The sequence below is a fragment of the Podarcis muralis genome, chromosome 2 (assembly GCF_964188315.1).
Source record: "Podarcis muralis chromosome 2, rPodMur119.hap1.1, whole genome shotgun sequence".
Classification (NCBI taxonomy): domain Eukaryota; kingdom Metazoa; phylum Chordata; class Lepidosauria; order Squamata; family Lacertidae; genus Podarcis; species Podarcis muralis.
Window position 1 is genome coordinate 100789433 of NC_135656.1, and position 19459 is coordinate 100808891.

Sequence of the window (19459 nt, forward strand, 5' to 3'; positions counted from 1 at the left end):
AAAAACCTTGCTCCTCCTTGCGTTTGTGCTTCCTCACACTGCATCGTTCACACCTTTGATCCTAATAGCTGAAAGCAAGTAGGCCAGGATCTAAACTGGTGCGAGTCCCACTCACACACCCTGCAGACCTGATCCAGAGGTGGCTTACAGATATGGGCCTCAGATGGTAACCTCAGGTTAGGAGCAGGTTCACATGGGGAAAGGCAGTCTTGTAGGTATGGAGAAATATATGATATTCAGATATTTGCCTCCCACATGAGTTACTTAGAGGCAACACAATTTACTGCCTTGGCCCTGTGCCTTTATTGAGGCTGCAATGAATACTATCCAAGAATTTCAACCCAGCAGAGGTGCCCAGTGTGGGGCAAAATGCCACACTCACACAAGGAACTAGCAGTGGCCTTGAAGTGAATGGGGGTACACCAGGGATGGGGGCCCTGTGACCCTCCAGGCATCATATGTGGAGTTGGAAGGGACCCCCAGAGTCATCTAGTCCAACCCTCTGCAATGCAGGAATATAACTGGAATTATAATCCCTGTCCTTGTTAGCCACTAGTTGTGCTCTCTGGGGCTGATGGAAGCTGGAGTCCAATTATATTTAAAGGACCACAGGTTCCCCACCCCCCAAAAAACACAGCTGCTATTCAGGCTCTCTGGTACCACTGATTTCAGGTAATCCAAGTCTGGAAACCCAATATTCAAATACTCTTATTTATTTGTATAATTGTTTTGACTATAATGTGATGCATTACAGTGCTGATGATTCATAAAAGTCATGAGGTAAAATGAAACTTATTCATAGCTTTTCTCCTCCAGGCCTGATGGAATAGGAACGGTAACAGTGGAAGAAAAAGAGCGGTTTGAAGAAATCAAAGAGAGGCTGCGGTTGTTACTGGAAAATCAAATCACACATTTTAGGTAATGACTGATGTTTCACCTTCCAGACAAAGAGCCAACTTGCTGCGTTTCAGATGCTGCAGTGATGATTACTTGCATAAACAGCAGGAACTTTTAAAGTGATTTTAGTGTACTATATGTTAGCATATAGATGGCACTGACAGTTCAGTCATAGAGATGTTACACAGAAAATGTAAAATGGAATTATGTGTGCATTTTTGCCATGAAAGGTTTAGAATAGAAGTCTACAGTGGAATGTCTCCATGTTATAAACAATTGCCTTTTTCTGTTTTTTATCTTGTCAGTACTTATTAACTAAAAGCAGCCAGAAGATTGGGGTTTTGGTTTTTATAAAGTAATGCTATTCCAGTTTCAAAACCAAAATAGCAATTTCTTCCTCTCCCTGCCCTGCCCCTCCCCGCTCCCCTGCCCGCCTTGTTTTCCTTATTCAGTTTGAAACACATAAGCGGGGGGTGACTGGGACTTGCAATATGGGTATAAATCATTTGTTAGCTTTTAAAACATTTTGCACATATCCAAAAATGCTATGTATTTACCCTAGGTATTGCTTTCCATTCGGCCGACCAGAAGGTGCTTTAAAAGCCACACTATCACTCCTGGAAAGGGTAAGCGTATGGGTCCTGAAAGGTTGGTTTTAAAAAAAAAAATCCAGTTCTCATATTTGGCTCTTTTCATTCAGCGGAATTTATATTGACTTCAATTATATATTTGGAGTCTGGATGCCATTTTCCTTCCAATTACATTGGAAATGAGTGGGTGAAGGGGCTTTTCATCTCCTGGCATGTTTGTGTGTGTCGTTTCATTTGAGCAGCACTCTTCAGTTCACCTGCTCTCTACTTGGGACACACCGTGGTCCAGATTTCATGGGTGGGTTTGGTTCATAGCTGTCAACGTTCCCCCTTTTTTAAGGGAAATTCCCTTATTCCAAATAGGGAAAAGTTGACAGCTATGGTTTGGTTGGGCTGGGTTACCTCTTGGCCTCTCCTGACTCTATGAACAACACTAGCTTAAAGCTTCATGTACACGTGGATATTTTATAACACCTAGAATTCTAATTGCAATTTTCTGTGCCATAAAGTCATAGTTTTATCCTGCTAGCAGAAAAGCCTGAACTCTTATTGAACTCAGCTCTAATTGAACAAGTACTTTAGGGCTGGTGCAATTAATCCGTACATCTAATAATAATGAACCTTGTGAACCGATCATTTTATCTTAACATCTCATGCACAGGTAGCCTAAATATAGTGCCATCCAGATGTTGCTGGATTTCCACACCTAGCAGCCCACTTCCTCACGTTCCTCATGTTTTACATTCCTCAAAACGCAAAACACCTAGAACCATGGGCCAGGGTGATCAGGTTCAATAGTTCCCAAGATGCAATGGGCAATGCTGTTGCTGCCTGTGTTCTAACCAGTAGTGGGAGACAAAGGGCACTGTGAACCCTTCGGAATCTTTTAGGTGGGTGAAATTGAAAACAAAAGCAGTTAATTTCAAGATGACACAACAAATCAGTGTTTCTTATATCAAGGTTTTGATGAAAGACATAGTTACTCCAGTCCCTCAAGAGGAGGTAAAGACCGTCATCCGTAAATGCTTAGAGCAAGCTGCATTGACTAACTATACACGGCTCTCAGAGTATGCCAAAATTGAAGGTAAGGCGATTTTGCTACTAAAATTAACGCTGGTTTCCTGTTTCAGTGAGACGACTAAGCTGCTTTTTAAAAAAAAAAGAAGAAAAAGAAAATAAATAAAATCAAAATATGCCATAGCTTGCAGGATAAATAAGGCTAGGGCAAAATCTTCCTCTCTTTTTTTAAGAACATGAAATGGTACACAGGGTAATTACTTTGCGGGAGAGTAAGCATGTTTGGTCACTTGTACAATATTCATATGTGTTGTGTTGTTTTCCTAGAAAACAACCATTGAGATCAACATAGTATGTCATGTTTTGTAACTGGAATGGGAAACACAGCTAATTGCTTGTGACAGCGGAGTTCATGAAACAATGGAAATATCAGAAATTAAATATTTTTAACTGTGCACACTCATTTGTAAGCCAGCTTAGGATGTCTATTTATTTATTTTTCCTGGGTAATGTTTTGCCACCTCCCCTTTTATGCATAGCAGATCTTGTCAAATCAGTTGGCCCTGCACTTGCATCAGATTTCATTCTTGTCACTCTAAATTCGCCACAGCTGATATTATTGACCTTTTACGTTAGGGAGGAATAACAACTAGTGACCAGAGACACATGTAGCTATCAAAAAGACATTTTTAAACTTGCTTGAAGATATGCTTTTGGCAGGAATTCTATACATGCAGATAGATCTTTACACATTAATCAGTTTTCATTGTTACCTTTTTGGCTGCTGTACAGTAATTTGAAACTCCTACACAACATGACAAATGCCTTGCTGTTAGATGTTTAAATTGAATTATGTGCTGTGGATTTGGGGTTCTTGTCATGTGTGAGCCATGAAGCTTTGCTAAATAAAGCAATGTTCTCGTTTGCTTCAAATAATAATGCTAGAGGAAACGATATCACCGTTCAATTATTTTTTCTCTTTCCATAGTCCTTGCTGGTCATAAGGACTGGATTATTGTGATATGCCCCATATTTCCAGGGTCTGTAGATTATTACCCTCCTCTCTTTTTCAATGTCCCCCCCCCCCCACGTTGACAATGCAAATTGTGTACCAGTGGTAATGAATTCATTGTTATGCATCCAGTGAGAAACGCTTAAGAATTGGGCACTAAAAGGATGTTTATCAACTCTTGACTTGGTAATGAGCGATGAAAATAGAGAAGGAACGCAGGTCTCTTGAGCGCTGTGCTATCAAGCAATTTATCAAAGCACTCGACTTCACAGAATGGTTTTAATTGGTGAACTCTGTTAAAAAATTCAATGTTTAAATATGCTGCACGAGGACATGGGAGAACTCCAGTTCAGAGGCAGTTTTGGGGTTGTTGTTGTTGTTGTGACCTTCCTTTTGAATGGACACTGGACTCCCAAGGTCTCTGTGTAACGCTCACTAACTCTGTCGGTAAGCTTTGCTCTCTTCTTTCAGATATATCTATGCAAAAACAAACTTTATGATCTGTAAGTAAAAATGCATTCATTTCCCAAAACGTAGAACAGTTAGCGTGTACTTTCCTTTGGTGCCTCAATTCTTCTTGGTTGTCTTTAATTACCTTGCCCTCTTTTTTGGCACTGTGACTTTTAGGTCTGGGAAACTTTGAAGCAACAAACTTTTTTATTATTTGTTTTGTTTTCCTGTTTTGTTTTGAATTCCAGCTATTGTTTTCGGAGAAGTACTTCATCCCACACTACCTGCTCTCTTCTGCTTCTCTCCTTCCTTGTTCGTGGTTGGTTCAGCCACTTTTCTATCCTGCCTCTATAAAAAGTGGTTGCATCAGTTTCAGAGCATGCTGGGATTGTTAATTCAAAACAACCCAACATCCGCAAGCTGCATGCTTCAGGTTTTCTCTCATGAGCATAGTCCGCTCACTCTGAGTTCCTCTTCGCTTTTTTCTGCTCCTTTTTTTTTAAACTTAAAAACAATCATTGTTTGACCATTTCTGCAGTGGAGTCTACAATTTGGAAACCAAATGCCTCCTTCGAGGTCTAACTAGCCTGAGTGCATTAAAATTAAGATAAGAAACAATTTCACAGCAATGCTGCTTGAGGCTATGTTTATGAAGAAATACCTGTGAAAGCCTTAGATACTGAAGGCTAAACTCCTTAGTATCTTGGAGCCTTAAATCAATCAAATTCTATTTCCTTCTATTCATGACGTTCTGATCATTATATTCCTGCAAACAATTCAGAACAAACCTTTAGAATCATGGTCACAATCTCTTTTGTGACTCATGAGCATGCTGAATGGTTAATCCAGTAAACCTCCAATTTTAAATCTTTTTTTTTTAATTATTATTATTTTTCCTGTGTGTATCCCAAAATACTCTACAGCTACTTTCCTTTTGAGCTAATGTAAAGTTTTCCTCTGACCTATGACCTATAACCTCTTTACCTCTGACCTAAGCCTCTTGCATGCCCAAATCCTCTTTTATAGGGAAAAAGAGAGAAATGTATGAGCATCCTGTCTTCTGCTTGGCCTCTCAAGTGATGGATTTAACCATTCGTGAGTACCTTCCGCCCTCCTCTCCATACCGTCTTCACTCTTTTCTGTTTTCATTACTTCAGTACAATCCAGAGCCAAACCAACTCACTTTCCTTGCTTCAAGTCTTTTTAGCATTGGCTTTGTCTGTTGCTTCTGTCTGTGAAAGTCCCAGTGTGAGAAGTCCAGTCACTTTTTATCAGCCTAAAAAAAAAAGAAAGAAAAGAAAAAGGTTAGAAAAAAATCAGCTGTTTTTGTTTGTGACGAACTCCAATTTGTCTGTAAGTTTTTTCAGTTCTTCTTTCTGTCTGTGACCTGAATGCATTTTTACTTTGCTTCTGTGTAACCCTAATTTGTGAACACTTGTCACTGGTACACAATCAAAAGACAGCAACTACATGGGGGAGCAATGAGCTAGAGTTCAGAAAAAAAAGACACTGGGAAAGAGTCATCTCTATCTTTCCCTAATGTGTATGTGTTTCAAAAGTTCTTTACAATCTGTGCATATGGCCGCAGAAAAATGTCTTCCCTGTACATTAGATCTTCCACGTCTCTTGTCTGTTTTCTCTCAAACAGAGTGCTATCCAAGGTTCTTTTTTCCTGAATATTCCTCTATAGAGAGCTCTGAATAGGACAAATTGTGTATATCCGTATTACCAGTTTAATAGCCAGTATGCGTGCTCAGAGCTTAAACCACCTAAACACCAGTTTTTCTTTGTACAACATAACATTTTATCTTGGCAAAGCAAGTCGTTTTTGATGATTGCCCATGCTTCTGGGTGGTGGGAGAGATTTGGGCAACTTTTTTTCTTTTTGAATGTCATATATCACACATAACTGGGGGGCATTTTGATCCACTTGCTCATTAATCCTGCATATCTGTTCTTGTTTCTCTCTCTTTTCTCCTTGTTGCTTTCTCTCTCTTTCATATAGAGAATCAAAAGGATGCAGGTGAACAACTGTATATTATCCATTGCTAGGATTGTTGAGTTTTTATTGATCTTTGTTTTCCTTTCCGTAGCTCCTTAAGATATGTACTCCTTTATAGAGAGAAGTTGGAGTTGCAGTAATACTTAAGGAGTTAATTTGTGCTGTCTTAATTCCCGTAATGAGTGTTCTCCTCCTCCCCTAAGTAGATCTAGTAGAACAGAAATTCAGTGCCATCTTACTAGGAGACGAGACACAGTTTAATCAAGAAAAAAGTTTACAAAAACAACCCTCAAAGTACATTTTAGAACTCAGTACTATTAGCAATCTGGCATTCTGTTCAAACCACTGTTTGATACCTAAACTGAATCTCATTTTTGTTTTTCATATATTCTGTTTAATACCCTATTCGGGTTGAATTGTTTTCCTGTTAATGTGTAACTAACAATACAGTCGGAGAGAAGTCATGTTTCTTGTATTATTATTTTTTTTTTGTAATGTGGTGATGTAATGAAACAAGAATACAGTTCAGATTAAAAAAAAACTTTGAAAAATAATTCAGTAAAAATTTGTCAGACATGCCACCTTTTTCATGACTTCTGGATATAAAAAAATATTCATTTGAAATTTCGTAAGATCTGAACTGTTAATTTAATTTATTTTTCTTTATTTTTCTTGAGTCCTTCGTTTATGTTCTGTGAAAGCAGATTGTCTGGATTTTGAAGTGTTTTTAGAGAGAGAAAATATTTCTGCAATGCATAATTTTGTTGCAAATTCTGCCTTGGATTGCGTCAGGGTCATCTTTGAGAGATGCTACCACAAAGTGGCTCAGTATCTCATTTTTTCATACAAGAATTCCACTTACACCAGAATGAACTATACTAAAATACTAGGAAATCTATTCTTTTAGTTGAACAGTTTGGAAAAGCTCACAACAAATAACTAAAACTGCCTACCCTTCCCTTTGCATGAACAATATTATTAGGTAATCATTTTGTCACAATATCAATTTATACAGAATTTAAACAGATATTTATGACTAATGGTGGCTCTGACAAGGACAGGCAGCCTTACATGCATCAACTTGATGCATCCATAAAGTACAATTGAGGCTGCATCTGCATCAGGCATCAATGTACATTAAGGAGTACATTAAGGAGACAACCATAGGGAATAGTACCCATGCCACATGTATATTGTGACTGTCCAGAATTATGGAGTGGATCTGAACATGTCCAGTGAACATGGTTCACTGGTCCATCTCTATATTTTTGAATATTCACCAGACATGTAAGGGATTGTCACTGTCAACAGTCTCTTGTGATAGGTCTCCATATTTTGGTTATTCAGCGTATCTTATGTGCAAGTTATATCTGTGGATTAGCTGTCTTTGAGCTACACTAACAACCTTGCAGTTACATTTTTCTGGCAATCTATATATTTCCTCCCACTTTTTAAAAAATGGGTCCGGATTGCATCCATTGTGTCCATGTTTCAAATTAAACTGTGTTTTGCTTGCTTTCTGGTTCAGAAAGTATCATGATGCAGTACACCTCAAATTGACACCAAAGGAACATGGTGGGTATTAAAACCAGAACCATATGAAAGTCACTCTAAAGTCAATTGGTGACATCCATTGTTGTCCGCCAAGCTGTAATACAGATTTATTATTTCACAATGGAACTTTCCCTTCCTCTCCTCCCCAATGTGCCTCCTTTGTACTCCTAGTAATCTGTTCCAGAAGATCCCCCAACCCTCCAGAGTAGATTTTGGGGACCTGCAAAGAGGATGAGAAGTGGGGGAAGTACAGTCATGTGAGCAGAAATATTCTCATGTGATGTAGAACATCACTCAGTAGAAGAATTCAAGCTCCAGTGAATTCTAGCATATCATAAAACGTAATGCAAAAGATTCATTTATATTTGCACATGGAATTTTAAAATACATTGTCTGTTTAGAAAATAATAATTGCAGCAACCTTTAGGTACATTTCTATAGGTACAGTTCGGCACAGATATCTGAATAACTTCAATACTAAAGAGTCCTGCTCACTAATTTTCACTGCAGTTATTTTACTCTGCTAGAGAAGCATAATATGACATGCCAAAGTTAGGTAGATTTTAAGAGTGTTCTTAGTGATAGTTCTTGATTTGCTGTAAGTGGCTTAAGGCAATTCATACCATATTACAGCTTATAAAACAGAGCATTCCTTGTACATGTATAGTCCTAATGTGATTTGGTAAAAGAATATATTTTGTTTGGAGTAGTCAGAAGGTGTTGATTAGCTGCAAAAGACAACCTGCATGTTAAATGAAAGTAAGAACAATGGAACAGATATTGAAACCAAAATGTTGTTATTTGAACCTGTAACTAGTAAAGCGCAATCAACCCATAACCGCCTTGCATTTTGCAAACAAAGAGATGGTTATTGCCACTTCTAACACAACCTTGTGAAATATCTTTAAACCTTTTAGAAGGCAAACAAAAACAATCTACTTCCACATCGTGAAAGTGTTGAGTAGTGGCCAGACTACATGCAACTGAAGCCCCACATGAGGGAAAGAGTGGATTCTTTCATATCAGAGGAATTCCCCATAGGAGCAAAGGAGGCTGACTTGTCCTGGGACAATTTCTTTCTCTAGCCCCTTCTCCATGATTTTAGGCAGAGGTCTTTCCAGTCACCTGTTATCTGATCCTTTTCACTGGAGGTGGCAGGATTTGAAACCCCAGGACAATCTCCATTCAACTCTCCTGCCATTAAAAAAAAAATCTCATAGAAATTTAAGAGAGACATACATGGATGCTGCTTTCATGCTGTAGGTCAATCTCGGCAGCATACAGCAGCGTGCAGATGTGGGTCCACATCCAGCCAGGGATGGCAATTAAGCTGAAAGGAAGCCTGAGCCTTTTACCAGTCAACAAATATAAATTTGTACGGGGCAGACAGAGGTGTCCTCAGCCTCTTCCATCATCCCGTCTCCATTTAGGGCGAGTATGAGGACCAGTGGCCAGTTGTTGCAGCTGGAGAACTGTTTCGGCAGCCAACCCTGCCTATGTTCTCCCAACCATTAATTTCCTACCCAAGGAATCGCTAGCAATGAAAGAGTGGAAGTAAGGGTATGAAACACTTTGAAGTTGAATATAAGGAGTGTATAGCTACAGAATTCTCCAGAAAGCACCTGGGATTGTTCTACACTAGCAACTGGGTATGCTGCAATGCTACACCTAACAGTGAAGCTGTTGCATCTCTAATATGCTGAAGGAACCTGAAGGCGTGGGTTCTAGGAAGCCATCAGAAACAGAAAGCACTGAGAGCCTAAAGGGAGCTAATGTTTCCCTGCTTTTTCTCTCTTATAAGTCACAGGCAAACTTACAAGATGCCTTCTCTTCCCAGGGGTCTTTTCCCCCAGAGCTGAGTGTTTGCTTGTGATTCCAACCAGGAGTCCAGCTAGAAGGGATCTCCTGGAAGCAGGACAGGAGTTGTGCAGGAGACTAGTGGCACGGTGTGGACAGAATGTGTGCTTGATTCTATTTATTGTTTCAAAGAAGATCAAGTAATTCCTAGACTGTAAAGACAGAAAGTGCTGCAGCACCGTAGATTATACCCAATCATCACAGAAAAATATCCACAAGGTGGCAAAAATGAGCAGTTTTCAGATAGTGGAATAGCTTCTAAATGGTATTGAAGTTTTCCTGTGTTTTCATACCCACCGTTGGTATTGATTTATCCCGTATGATACCAGCTTTTCGGTACTTGTACTGAGCAAATATATTGCTTTTCACACCATCCTGAGAGTTTCGCTTCTGTGCAATGGATGTGAGAAGAGGTTGAGCATCTCAGCAGGGCAATCAGCTCAGAGTCATTGTGTGAATCAATACCTCCATACGGGAATGTCTACCCTGCCACTATTGTTTCTGAGATTATAACGGCCCTCTTTTGAGCTGTTACAATCAGGTAAATCACAACAGCTACAAAAGACATGTAGAATATGGAGATGCTAATTCCTACAAACTGATCTCTGCAGGGACACTGCCCATCCAAATGCCAGCCAGCCCTGCTCTGTCCCTAAGTCCCCAAGCTAGAGCGAATCAGGTCTCTTTAGTACTCACACATGCATAAATAATAATAAAAAATAAATCTTTTTTTAAAAAATGCTGTTAATGTAATCCTGAAAGTTGAAAGGGTGGTCCTGGAATTTGGACTTTTGTAGTGTGACGGTGTTCCTGGTTCCGCCCACTGCCTTTATAACCTAGCATGAAGCAATTACATCTCATGCCAGAGTTTGGCAGAAGCCATCTATATGCACTTGTTGGCATCAGTAGGGAATCAGCAGGGGTATTTTAATTACTATTGTGGTGCATGTTGCGGAGCTGTAGGGAAATATGCACAGATCCCTCCCTGGTTGCTTTCAAAAATACTTCTTCTTCCTATTTCCTTTTGTTTTTACAATTTCATTTCAAAAAAAGAAAAATCAGAGTAGTGGATCAATGCGCTGAGAACTGCGCAATCCAGTCCATAGGTCATGTGTTTTAAGCTGTTTTGTTTTGTTTTTTTTAAAAAAATACTTGATAAGGCCAGCTGCTATGGCCACTTTGCTTTACGCTGTTTTCTTTCTTTATTCCTCTCGCTCTCGCTCTCCCCACCCTTTTTTCTGCTTCACTCTCTTCCCCATATTTTTCTGCTTTGGGCACCCACTCATGTGCCCGGGCACTCGCAAACAAGCACACCCCAAACTGCAGTTGCGCAACCCAGGCGTGTTTGACAGCTGCAGGATTTAAATGCCAATCAGCTCTGAAATATATTTTTCATCTAGGTCACTGTAGGTGTCTAGGTCTGCAGCAACTGGCAGAAATGTGCAGCTGCTGGCAAGTTCAGTAGCTGGAACATATTTAAGGCTGGTGCAGAGTTGAGTTACTGCAGGGCCTGCTGCACAGCTAAGCCGTGTCTCGTGGGTGCAATTGTCCTCTGGCTTTGGTATTCCTTTGAGGAAATGCCATTCACGTCGTAACTGAATGGGAACAGGTCAGATGAAAATCGTCTGCAGCGACATAATTGACCCATGCGTATATTTGGTGCAAGGGAACGACAGCCTTTTCCAAACATTGCTCTTGTTATCAGCATTCATCGTTTTAGTTTAATTTTGGGGGGCGGACACACACAAGCACACACATGCAGAAGAGGCTTGCCAGGGGAGGCAAAGTTGCTATGCTAGCTTCCTGGCAGCTGGGTTGCTTGAAGTGGTCTGAAGGTCAGCATAGTGCAAACACACCAGCAGAGCCAAGGAAGCTAACCTTGTCCAGAAAAATTACCCACCTGTGACCAGCTTAAATATTTCCGTATTAAACAGAGTGGTGTGATGTGGGTCCATTAGACTGAATGGGCACAAAATACAGAGATAAGGACAGAAATTCAGGAGGCCATGGAAGCCAACAAGTCTTCTCCAACTCAGAAAGACAAATAAAGCTCACTTTTCCTTTTGAGGTGAGCTTTAATATGCCCTTAAAGGGTTTTAACCAAGACTAGCCTGGGATATTTTCCCCTCTAAATCAGAGATTATGAGTTGTCCAGATTGCATGCTAGATAGGATGGCTGTTTCCTAAGAGGCCTACAGCAGGCTTCCATTTCCAATCTTTTCTTGACTCACAGTGGTTCTGTGAAATTCTGCCCCCTTGACCCATAGCATCATGGGGAGAAAATATCCCAACAAAGGGAAATACTAGACAAAATCAGAAATAATGTGTTTAGCATGAGGCAAAAAACTTTACTAGTATCCCTTCCCTTCCTTAGCCCATGAGAAATTAGACTAAGATGTTTTGGGACATGAATTGATGGATTCATTTCAAGGAAAGGGGAACCATTTCAGAAAAAAAGGGAGAAAGAAATTTAGTCACATAAGTTGTATAGGTATTCCTAACATAAAAGTATTCCTAACATAAATGTTATAAAGAGCATTCAGAAATTTCATAAAGCTCAGTGAAGCTTTCCAAGTTCTTTGTACATTATTTGTGAGGAATGTGGACTGAGGTTCTGGCTCAGTAGGGGTGTTCAGGAGAGATTCCTCTATGCATATATGCAATATATGGAGGGGCAGCCAGATAGCACGTCCTGACCCTGACAGCCATCCAGCTATTGCTCTTGCCCCTGATATCCACTCATTGACAAGGGAGGGCCTATGTGCTTAGAGCAGCAACTTGGCCCGCCAGGCCTCCCCATATTTGTCATCCCAAACATGCCTTGTTGGGAAAAGTCACCCTATCAAAAGGAAACATGAAAACTAAGCTTGAATAGCCCTTCTGGTCACCCATTATGGTTATGGCTGACCATTATGGGTACGATGGGCAGGTGATTATTTGGCTTTTGTTTGTGTGACAGAGAGTGTATACCTCTTAGAATGGGATGGATGGTTCATTAAGATTTGGGATACCATCCTTCACACGGGCTTCTCAAATCCCATTGGCTTCAGTGGAATCCAAGCAGGCAAAGTTTGTATGGGATTGCTGCCTAAGGGAGCAATCCTAAAGCAATATCCACTGGAATGAGCAGGCTAGTATCCAGCAGATCTCTGGCTGAGCCAGGAGGTTCCTGGTGATGCCAGGCTTCTTGTTGTTTAGTCGTTTAGTCGTGTCCAACTCTTCATGACCCCATGGACCAGAGCACGCCAGGCACTCCTGTCTTCCACTGCCTCCCGCAGTTTGGGCAAACCTGTTGTCTTTGAGTTTTCTTGGCAGGGATACTGGAGTGGCTTGCTGGTTCCTGGTCCAAGTGGATCACATTTAGTCACAACTCTCCACTATGACCTGTCCATCTTGGGTAGCCCTGCTCTGCATAGCTCATAGCTTCTCTGAATTATTCAAGCCCCTTTGCCATGACAAGGCAGTGATCCAACACTTAACTTCCTCACCCTCAGCTCACCTGGAGGTACGCTGGAGTATCTTCCCTCATCCTTGGCTGAGCTGAGCTTGGCAGACCCTAAGCTGTAGTAAGCCCTGAAGAAAGGGCGCTCCAGGGATGTGATGTGGGAGAGACCAAAGTGGGGAAAGGACTTAGGCCAGATCCTAAGACCATTCAGCTTGGTCATGTGACCTGGCAACCCAGCATCAATTAAGCTATAAAGGGTGGTATAACCCAAACTGTATTTTAAAGACTTGTTTCCCCTCTGCCAGACTTAGGTCAGCTCAGTAGACAGTAGCCCCATGACTGAATGGAGTTTGGATCTGGTGTAAGTTTATGCCAGCTTCATGTATATAGGATTGCTCCCTTACAGTTGTACTTCAAAGAGGCAAGTGTTTCTACTCCCCTGAACATACAGCCATTTATAACATTTTTAGAACACTTTCAAAATTACAATTTACCAGAAATCATCTTCCTGTAAAGAGCTAAACAATTAGGTTCTTTCTTTCTTTCTTTCTTTCTTTCTTTCTTTCTTTCTTTCTTTCCTTCTTTCCTTCTTTCCTTCTTTCCTTCTTTCTTTCTTTTCTCCTTCTTTTCCATCTCTGGAAAATGCAAGCAAAAAGAAAAGGGCTTCTGGCAACAAACCATGTAGATAAATATGCCAGACTCCTTGCAGACAGAATTGTTTAGAGAAGTGCTTTGGCTATTATAATGTTGATCTTGAACATAACAGAAACTATAGGAGAGGTACATTCATCATATAGAATTTGTTGTTGTGTGCATACAGAATATATATATATATTCCCCCTAGGCTGATATCACAAACTATATGACAGATGGGTCAAGTCCTGATTTGCAGTATTCTAACATTTGGAATAGCAAAGTAACATATTTGATAGAGCTGGCAAGTTTTTATATATGATTCAACCCAGAATATAAAAGCCACTAGAATTCCAAGTGGAAAATAATGAGCTGGAAACAATCAGAAACCACACATTTTTTTTAAAGAAAGCGAGAGATTTGAGTACATATTTAAATTGCACAAAGAATGCTGTATAGCAATCCTTTTAGCCCAGAATGGTGTTATTTACTTTTTTCAAAATGCAGTCATTGCAAAACAATTCGTTTCTGTACTTTCTGCTTTTTTTTCAGTTAATAAGTCTCACAATATCTAGAAGAAATCCATAGCAGGCAATATTTCTTGCCACGATGTGGGTATCAAAGGCATGCAATGCTATTTCACATTTGACACATGCAGATAAAGTTTTTTTAAAAAAAACAAACCATACACAACTAATTGACTGTACTAAAATCCTGCTTTTTGCACTTGGCTACATGAAATAACAATTAGCATTCGCACTGAATTTTAAGCATCCTAGATTGTGAATTCTTGTAGCATAGTGGAATCTGTCGACTTCAGAAAAAAATGTTTGTTGTCATAATTGTGTAGTACTTGAGTTGACGATAAGCAAAACAGCAGCTATTCCATTTGTACTTTTATCATTTCTGCTTACTTTTCGTTCAAAAGTTTTCATCTTTTTTTGTCACTGTTTATGAAGTCACATGTGTCTTTACTTTTCCTGTCTCTTTACATCATTCACGAACAGCTCGGTCGTCAGTGCCCAAGCCCCCAGCTGGGCCCACTCCATCCACTCAAACGCAGACTAACATGATAAATCAGATGCTGAAAGGCATACCTAAGCAAGCACCAAGTAACCGTAATGGTTTTCCTTTCTCTTATTCAATATATCTTTCTAGTTTAGCCTTTTTCTCCTTAATTTGCTCTTAGTTTAGATCATAGGAAAGTAGTCTCGACCGTAGGCTTTGAAAAAGAGAAATTTCCTAGCGCAGCGCTTCTAGTAAATAGCATTGGTTTCAAAATGTCCACCTTTTTTTGTCTAGCAATGTCTGACATATGCAACATTTTCAAATATCAACGTCAGCACAAAATAACATTGTTGTTGCATAACATTTTGCATGAGATATGTGAATCTGTATGAATTAAATTAAGAATGAGATGATTGAGAAGTATGCCGTTTCATTGAGCAGTGCTCCAGTTGTCCACAATATGGCTCTCTAAAATGGAGGAGGTTGTAATAAATGTTGTAAAAAAATGTTGTTGAAAAGAAAATTAAGCTTGGGATGAATCTACATTTCATCTAGAGACAAATTCTTGCAGGTAAGCTTGTGGTTATATCTGCTGGTTCAGATGTGTGAGTGGAAGGTACAGCACCAAAGGGATGCAGTAGCCAAGGCATTGTATAATAATAACAATTTATAACAATTTATTATTTATACCCCACCCATCTGGCTGGGTTTCCCCAGCCACTCAGGGTGGCTTCCACCGAATTTTAAAAACAATAGAGCATCAGAAATTAAAAACTTCCCTAAACAGGGCTGCCTTCAGATGTCTTCTAAAAGTTTGGTAGTTATTTTTCTCTTTGACATTTGATGGGAGGGCGTTCCACACGGTGGGTGCCACTACCGAGAAGGCCCTCTGCCTGGTTCCCTGCAACTTGGCTTCTCGCAGTGAGGGAACCACCAAAAGGCCCTCGGCGCTGGACCTCAATATCCGGGCTGAACGATGGGGTGGAGACACTCCTTCAGGTATACAGGACTGAGGCCGTTTAGGGCTTTAAAGGTCAGCACCAACACCTTGAATTGTGCTCGGAAACATACTGGGAGCCAATGAAGATCTTTCAGGACTGGTGTTATATGGTCTCGGCGGCCACTCCCAGTCACCAGTCTAGCTGCTGCATTCTGGATTAATTGCAGTTTAAAAGGCAAAAAATAATAATCACTTAACATAATTGGATATTTAATAATTTAATTTATACCCTGCCCATCTGGATGGGTTTCCCCAGCCACTCTGGGCGGCTCCCAACAGAACACTAAAAACAGAGTAAAACTTCAAACATTAAAAACTTCCCTAAACAGGGCTGCCTTCAGATGTCTTCTAAAAGTCAGATAGTTGTTAGTTTCCTTGACATCTGATGGAAGGGTGTTCCCCAAGGCAGGGGCCTCTACCAAAAAGGCCCTCTGCCTGGTTTATCTGGATAACCATAATGTTATTGATAACCTCTTTTATTGTAACCCTCATACATACTGGGGGGGGGAGGGGTAAGTTCCCAAACTCAGTAATATAATGTGCCCTAAATATAGCGTTCTTCTACCATTCTTCTAGCGTTCTTCTACTAGGAGCACTGGGCACTGCACATTTTTGGCAGTCCTTGTGTTTTGTCACTATTTATCTCGAGGCTCAGTGAGATCTCTGTTGGCGTTGGTGTGGGTATAGTTAGAGTTTGCTAATGCAGTCTTCCCCAGTGCTATTTTCCTAGAAAAAGAGGTGCCGGAACTCACCATGTGACAATAACTGCATCCCTTGTTCTCATAGAATGGCAAGGGTGCCCACCTGAGTGGTGCGAGAACTGAGTTCTGGCAAGTTCCGGCTGAAAATAGCCCTGGTCTTCCCCAACCTGATGCCTTCCAGGTGGTTTGGAATGCAGCTCCCATCAGCCCCTGTTGAAGTGGCCACAATGAGCACTGTAGTGACGCGCAAATGTAAATGTAAGCTGGTGTAACACCACTGGTGTCAACTGGGATGAATTAGCTTAAATTCTTTATTCTAACATTCCTAATTTCTGGATCAGTTTAGATAATACTCAAAATCACAAACAGTGTTTGAGATGCACAGCACAACCATATGTATGCATAAACTGTGAAATCAGATGTTCCCTATGCAGATAAGACCAAGATGCTGTCTCTAGGAAATGTATTTTCCAGTACTTACTTGATACCGTCTCAACTGCAAAGTAAAACAATTTGTACCGCATATTTAAATCCAAAGCTGGAGCACTGTTTTCATGGTATAACAACAAACGTGGCTTTATGGTTTGCTCAGTACTAACTACATAGCATTTTAACCCTTGCATGAAGTAGAGGTTCCTCTTTTCTTTTCTTTTTAATTACTATTATTAATTACCCTGGGATTTTTCTTTTCTGTTCTTGCTTTTTTTTAATTAAAAAAATAAAGCAACCAATCTGTTGGCCTTACATTGAGCCTATCCTGTCTCACTCCATTTTAATTCAAGTTCTTGTACTACAGAAAATGTAGGTCGGTTAGTCACACCTGCCAAAAAGCTAGAAGATACAATTCGCTTGGCGGAATTGGTAATTGAAGTCCTACAGCAGAACGAAGAGCACCATGCAGAGGTGAGCAGCGGTGGCCTAAACATTTCTGAGCGGGGACCTATTGGACCAAGTGTCATCTCTCTGCGTATTGCACCTCTAGTTCTTTATGCCATAGGGTGTGAGCAAGGCAAATCCACTGTCTACCCCCCAAAAATAAAACTAAATATCACTAAAAAGAAAAAATAATTTTACAGGGAAATACCTTTAAGGCTACAGTCCCCTACGCACATACCCGAGAGTAAAATCCTGTTGACCTCATGAGACATGCTTTTGAGTAGACACATATAGGGCTCAACTGTAGAGGATTGATTAAACAACTATGGGCATAATTGCTTAACCACCATTTTACATGCTGGTTCAGTTGGGCTGGGGTTTAAAGAGGCAGTTCAGTTATGGATCGTACCCACCAGTGGTCAGATTCTATTCTCTGGTTCTGTTCCAATGTAACATTTCGGAGATTACCTGTGGAGAAATCCATGGAGAAAACATTACGTCAGAATGTAAAAACTACATGGATTTTGCAGGAGAGATCTGCCATAAGAGAATTTGATTACTTCTGTTCCTTGCAAAAATAAAAGAAGAAGAACAGAACCCCAAGCAGATATACTTTGCATTCCAATATAATGTGTTTTTAACTGGGTTACTCCACCTGGTATGCCTCAGCTTTGAAGTCAGTTTACCACTAATAATTTTATGTTGATTTATTAAATCATTATGGGATGCAGCAAAATTTGGCCAGTTTTCTTTACCTGCTGAATAACTACAACATAAAAGGTTTCTAATTTAAGGGGTGGGCTAAGATGAGTTGAAGTTTGAGTTTTCTTGTTGTGCAAAAGCCATATGATATGTACCAAACAGCCAATAATAGAAATTAACCAATGAATTGACAATTGCCCAGACTAGGTCAGGACTCTATAGATGTTCAGTTGTTCATATGCTTTAATATGCAAGGAACTAAAGCATGCATAACAGGACCCAAGAATACAGCTTCAGTTACTATTCACGTTGCCAGAAGTCTTGGCACAACTTGTGCCTTTCAGTAAGTTCTCCAGCAAAGGGAGAGCTGGTTTAGTTGCCACTCTTAAAGCAGCTTAGAATCCTGTTAGGATTTTAAAGCACACATGTATTAATCCAAAAAATGAAATTCTGACTCCTAAGTAGTCAGTGTGCATTTGCCTTCATGTGGTGCCAGGATTTCATCCCCCCATATACAGGTGCATATATGAAGTTAAATTTGCATGTAAACTCATATCCAATGTTCTTTGAAAAATGTAGTGATCTGTGATAACCTTTTTTTTATATAAATGATCCTCTTAAAATTAAGATAAAACTATCCTTTGTTTATAAATTTTAACACTGCAGCGTTAATTCCCTATTTTCTCCTTTCCTTTTCATTGACGTTTCTATATTGTATTAAATACATTTCAACATAAATAATTTCGCCATTAAAAAAAACAACAACCATTAATCAGATGTCTAATAAAAGCAGAAGAGTAAAATTAATTTATTTCTAGTGCGCAGCAATCCACGAGTCCCAACTAATGCCTGATTGCATATTTAAATTTCCTCCCTGTTTTTCTACTGTTCATTCAATCTTGGATGATCCTGGCAGGGGAAAGAGGTATGTGACTAAAGTGAATGAAACAAGTCACCTCCTGTCATATTTCCGTGCATGCCCTCTCGGTGCCATGTTTCCTAATGGGATCTTCCCTGGGTCATCCTTGCTTTGTAACTCTGGAGCCAAGGAATGTAACAGCAACTTCTGTCAGAACTGCTTGTGGAATTGTAGCCCTACATGGCAGGGCCAATGTGGGGGGAAATTCTCCAGCCCGTGCATGTAGCGATGGATTTATTTTTACAAGCACTGCAGTTACATCCCAACACTTGTCCTACCTGCCTGGGCTCTTTCCTCAGCCTGTTTACCTCTGTTGCTCAGCGTACACCTGATCTCTATATAGTTTCCCCCTGCTGGTAATAAAAATAAGTGCCAAACTATTAGCTAGGATAGCTATAGCCTTCCTCTGATTTTGTCCATTGTGTGTATTGTTTTGGTATACGGTATATATAAATATATATACAATATGTACATATGGAGAGAGTGTTGATCCAAGGTTCAGGAGTGGAGAAAATTCTGCTTTCATGTTGCTGAAAGACTAGCTGTGTTAATTCAGAAAGAGCATGATTCTGGGCAGCTGTGGTGGCATACCTATGGCAAATAATGCTGCTTCCCACCTCACTATCTCGCCTTTTTCATACACCTCGTGAAGGAATGAGAAATCTGCAGTTGTTCAATAGCAAGACAATGGCAACAACTGATACAAGTGGCCAATGGCTGTGACTTTGAGGCATAGGTTCTGTAAGGGAAAACAGTTCACCACATGTTGAGAGCTACCACATGGAGCAACGTTGGC

General features: G+C 40.2%; 1 protein-coding gene across 24 annotated transcripts in view; it reads left to right on the forward strand.

The window, feature by feature from the left end:
- Nucleotides 1-19459, forward strand: part of CADPS (calcium dependent secretion activator) — a 337672-nt gene that overhangs the window by 221581 nt on the left and 96632 nt on the right. For 6 of the 24 annotated variants that reach the window (XM_077925080.1, XM_077925086.1, XM_077925084.1 and 3 more), the window contains 4 exons: nucleotides 817-918; nucleotides 1460-1523; nucleotides 2448-2571; nucleotides 16963-17069. In XM_077925080.1, coding sequence (XP_077781206.1) covers nucleotides 817-918; nucleotides 1460-1523; nucleotides 2448-2571; nucleotides 16963-17069 — 397 coding nt within the window. Of the gene's footprint in view, nucleotides 1-816; nucleotides 919-1459; nucleotides 1524-2447; nucleotides 2572-4992; nucleotides 5062-5971; nucleotides 5990-14464; nucleotides 14576-16962; nucleotides 17070-19459 lie in introns of all 24 variants that reach the window. The other 18 variants (XM_077925069.1, XM_077925070.1, XM_077925077.1 and 15 more) reach the window with 6 other exon arrangements.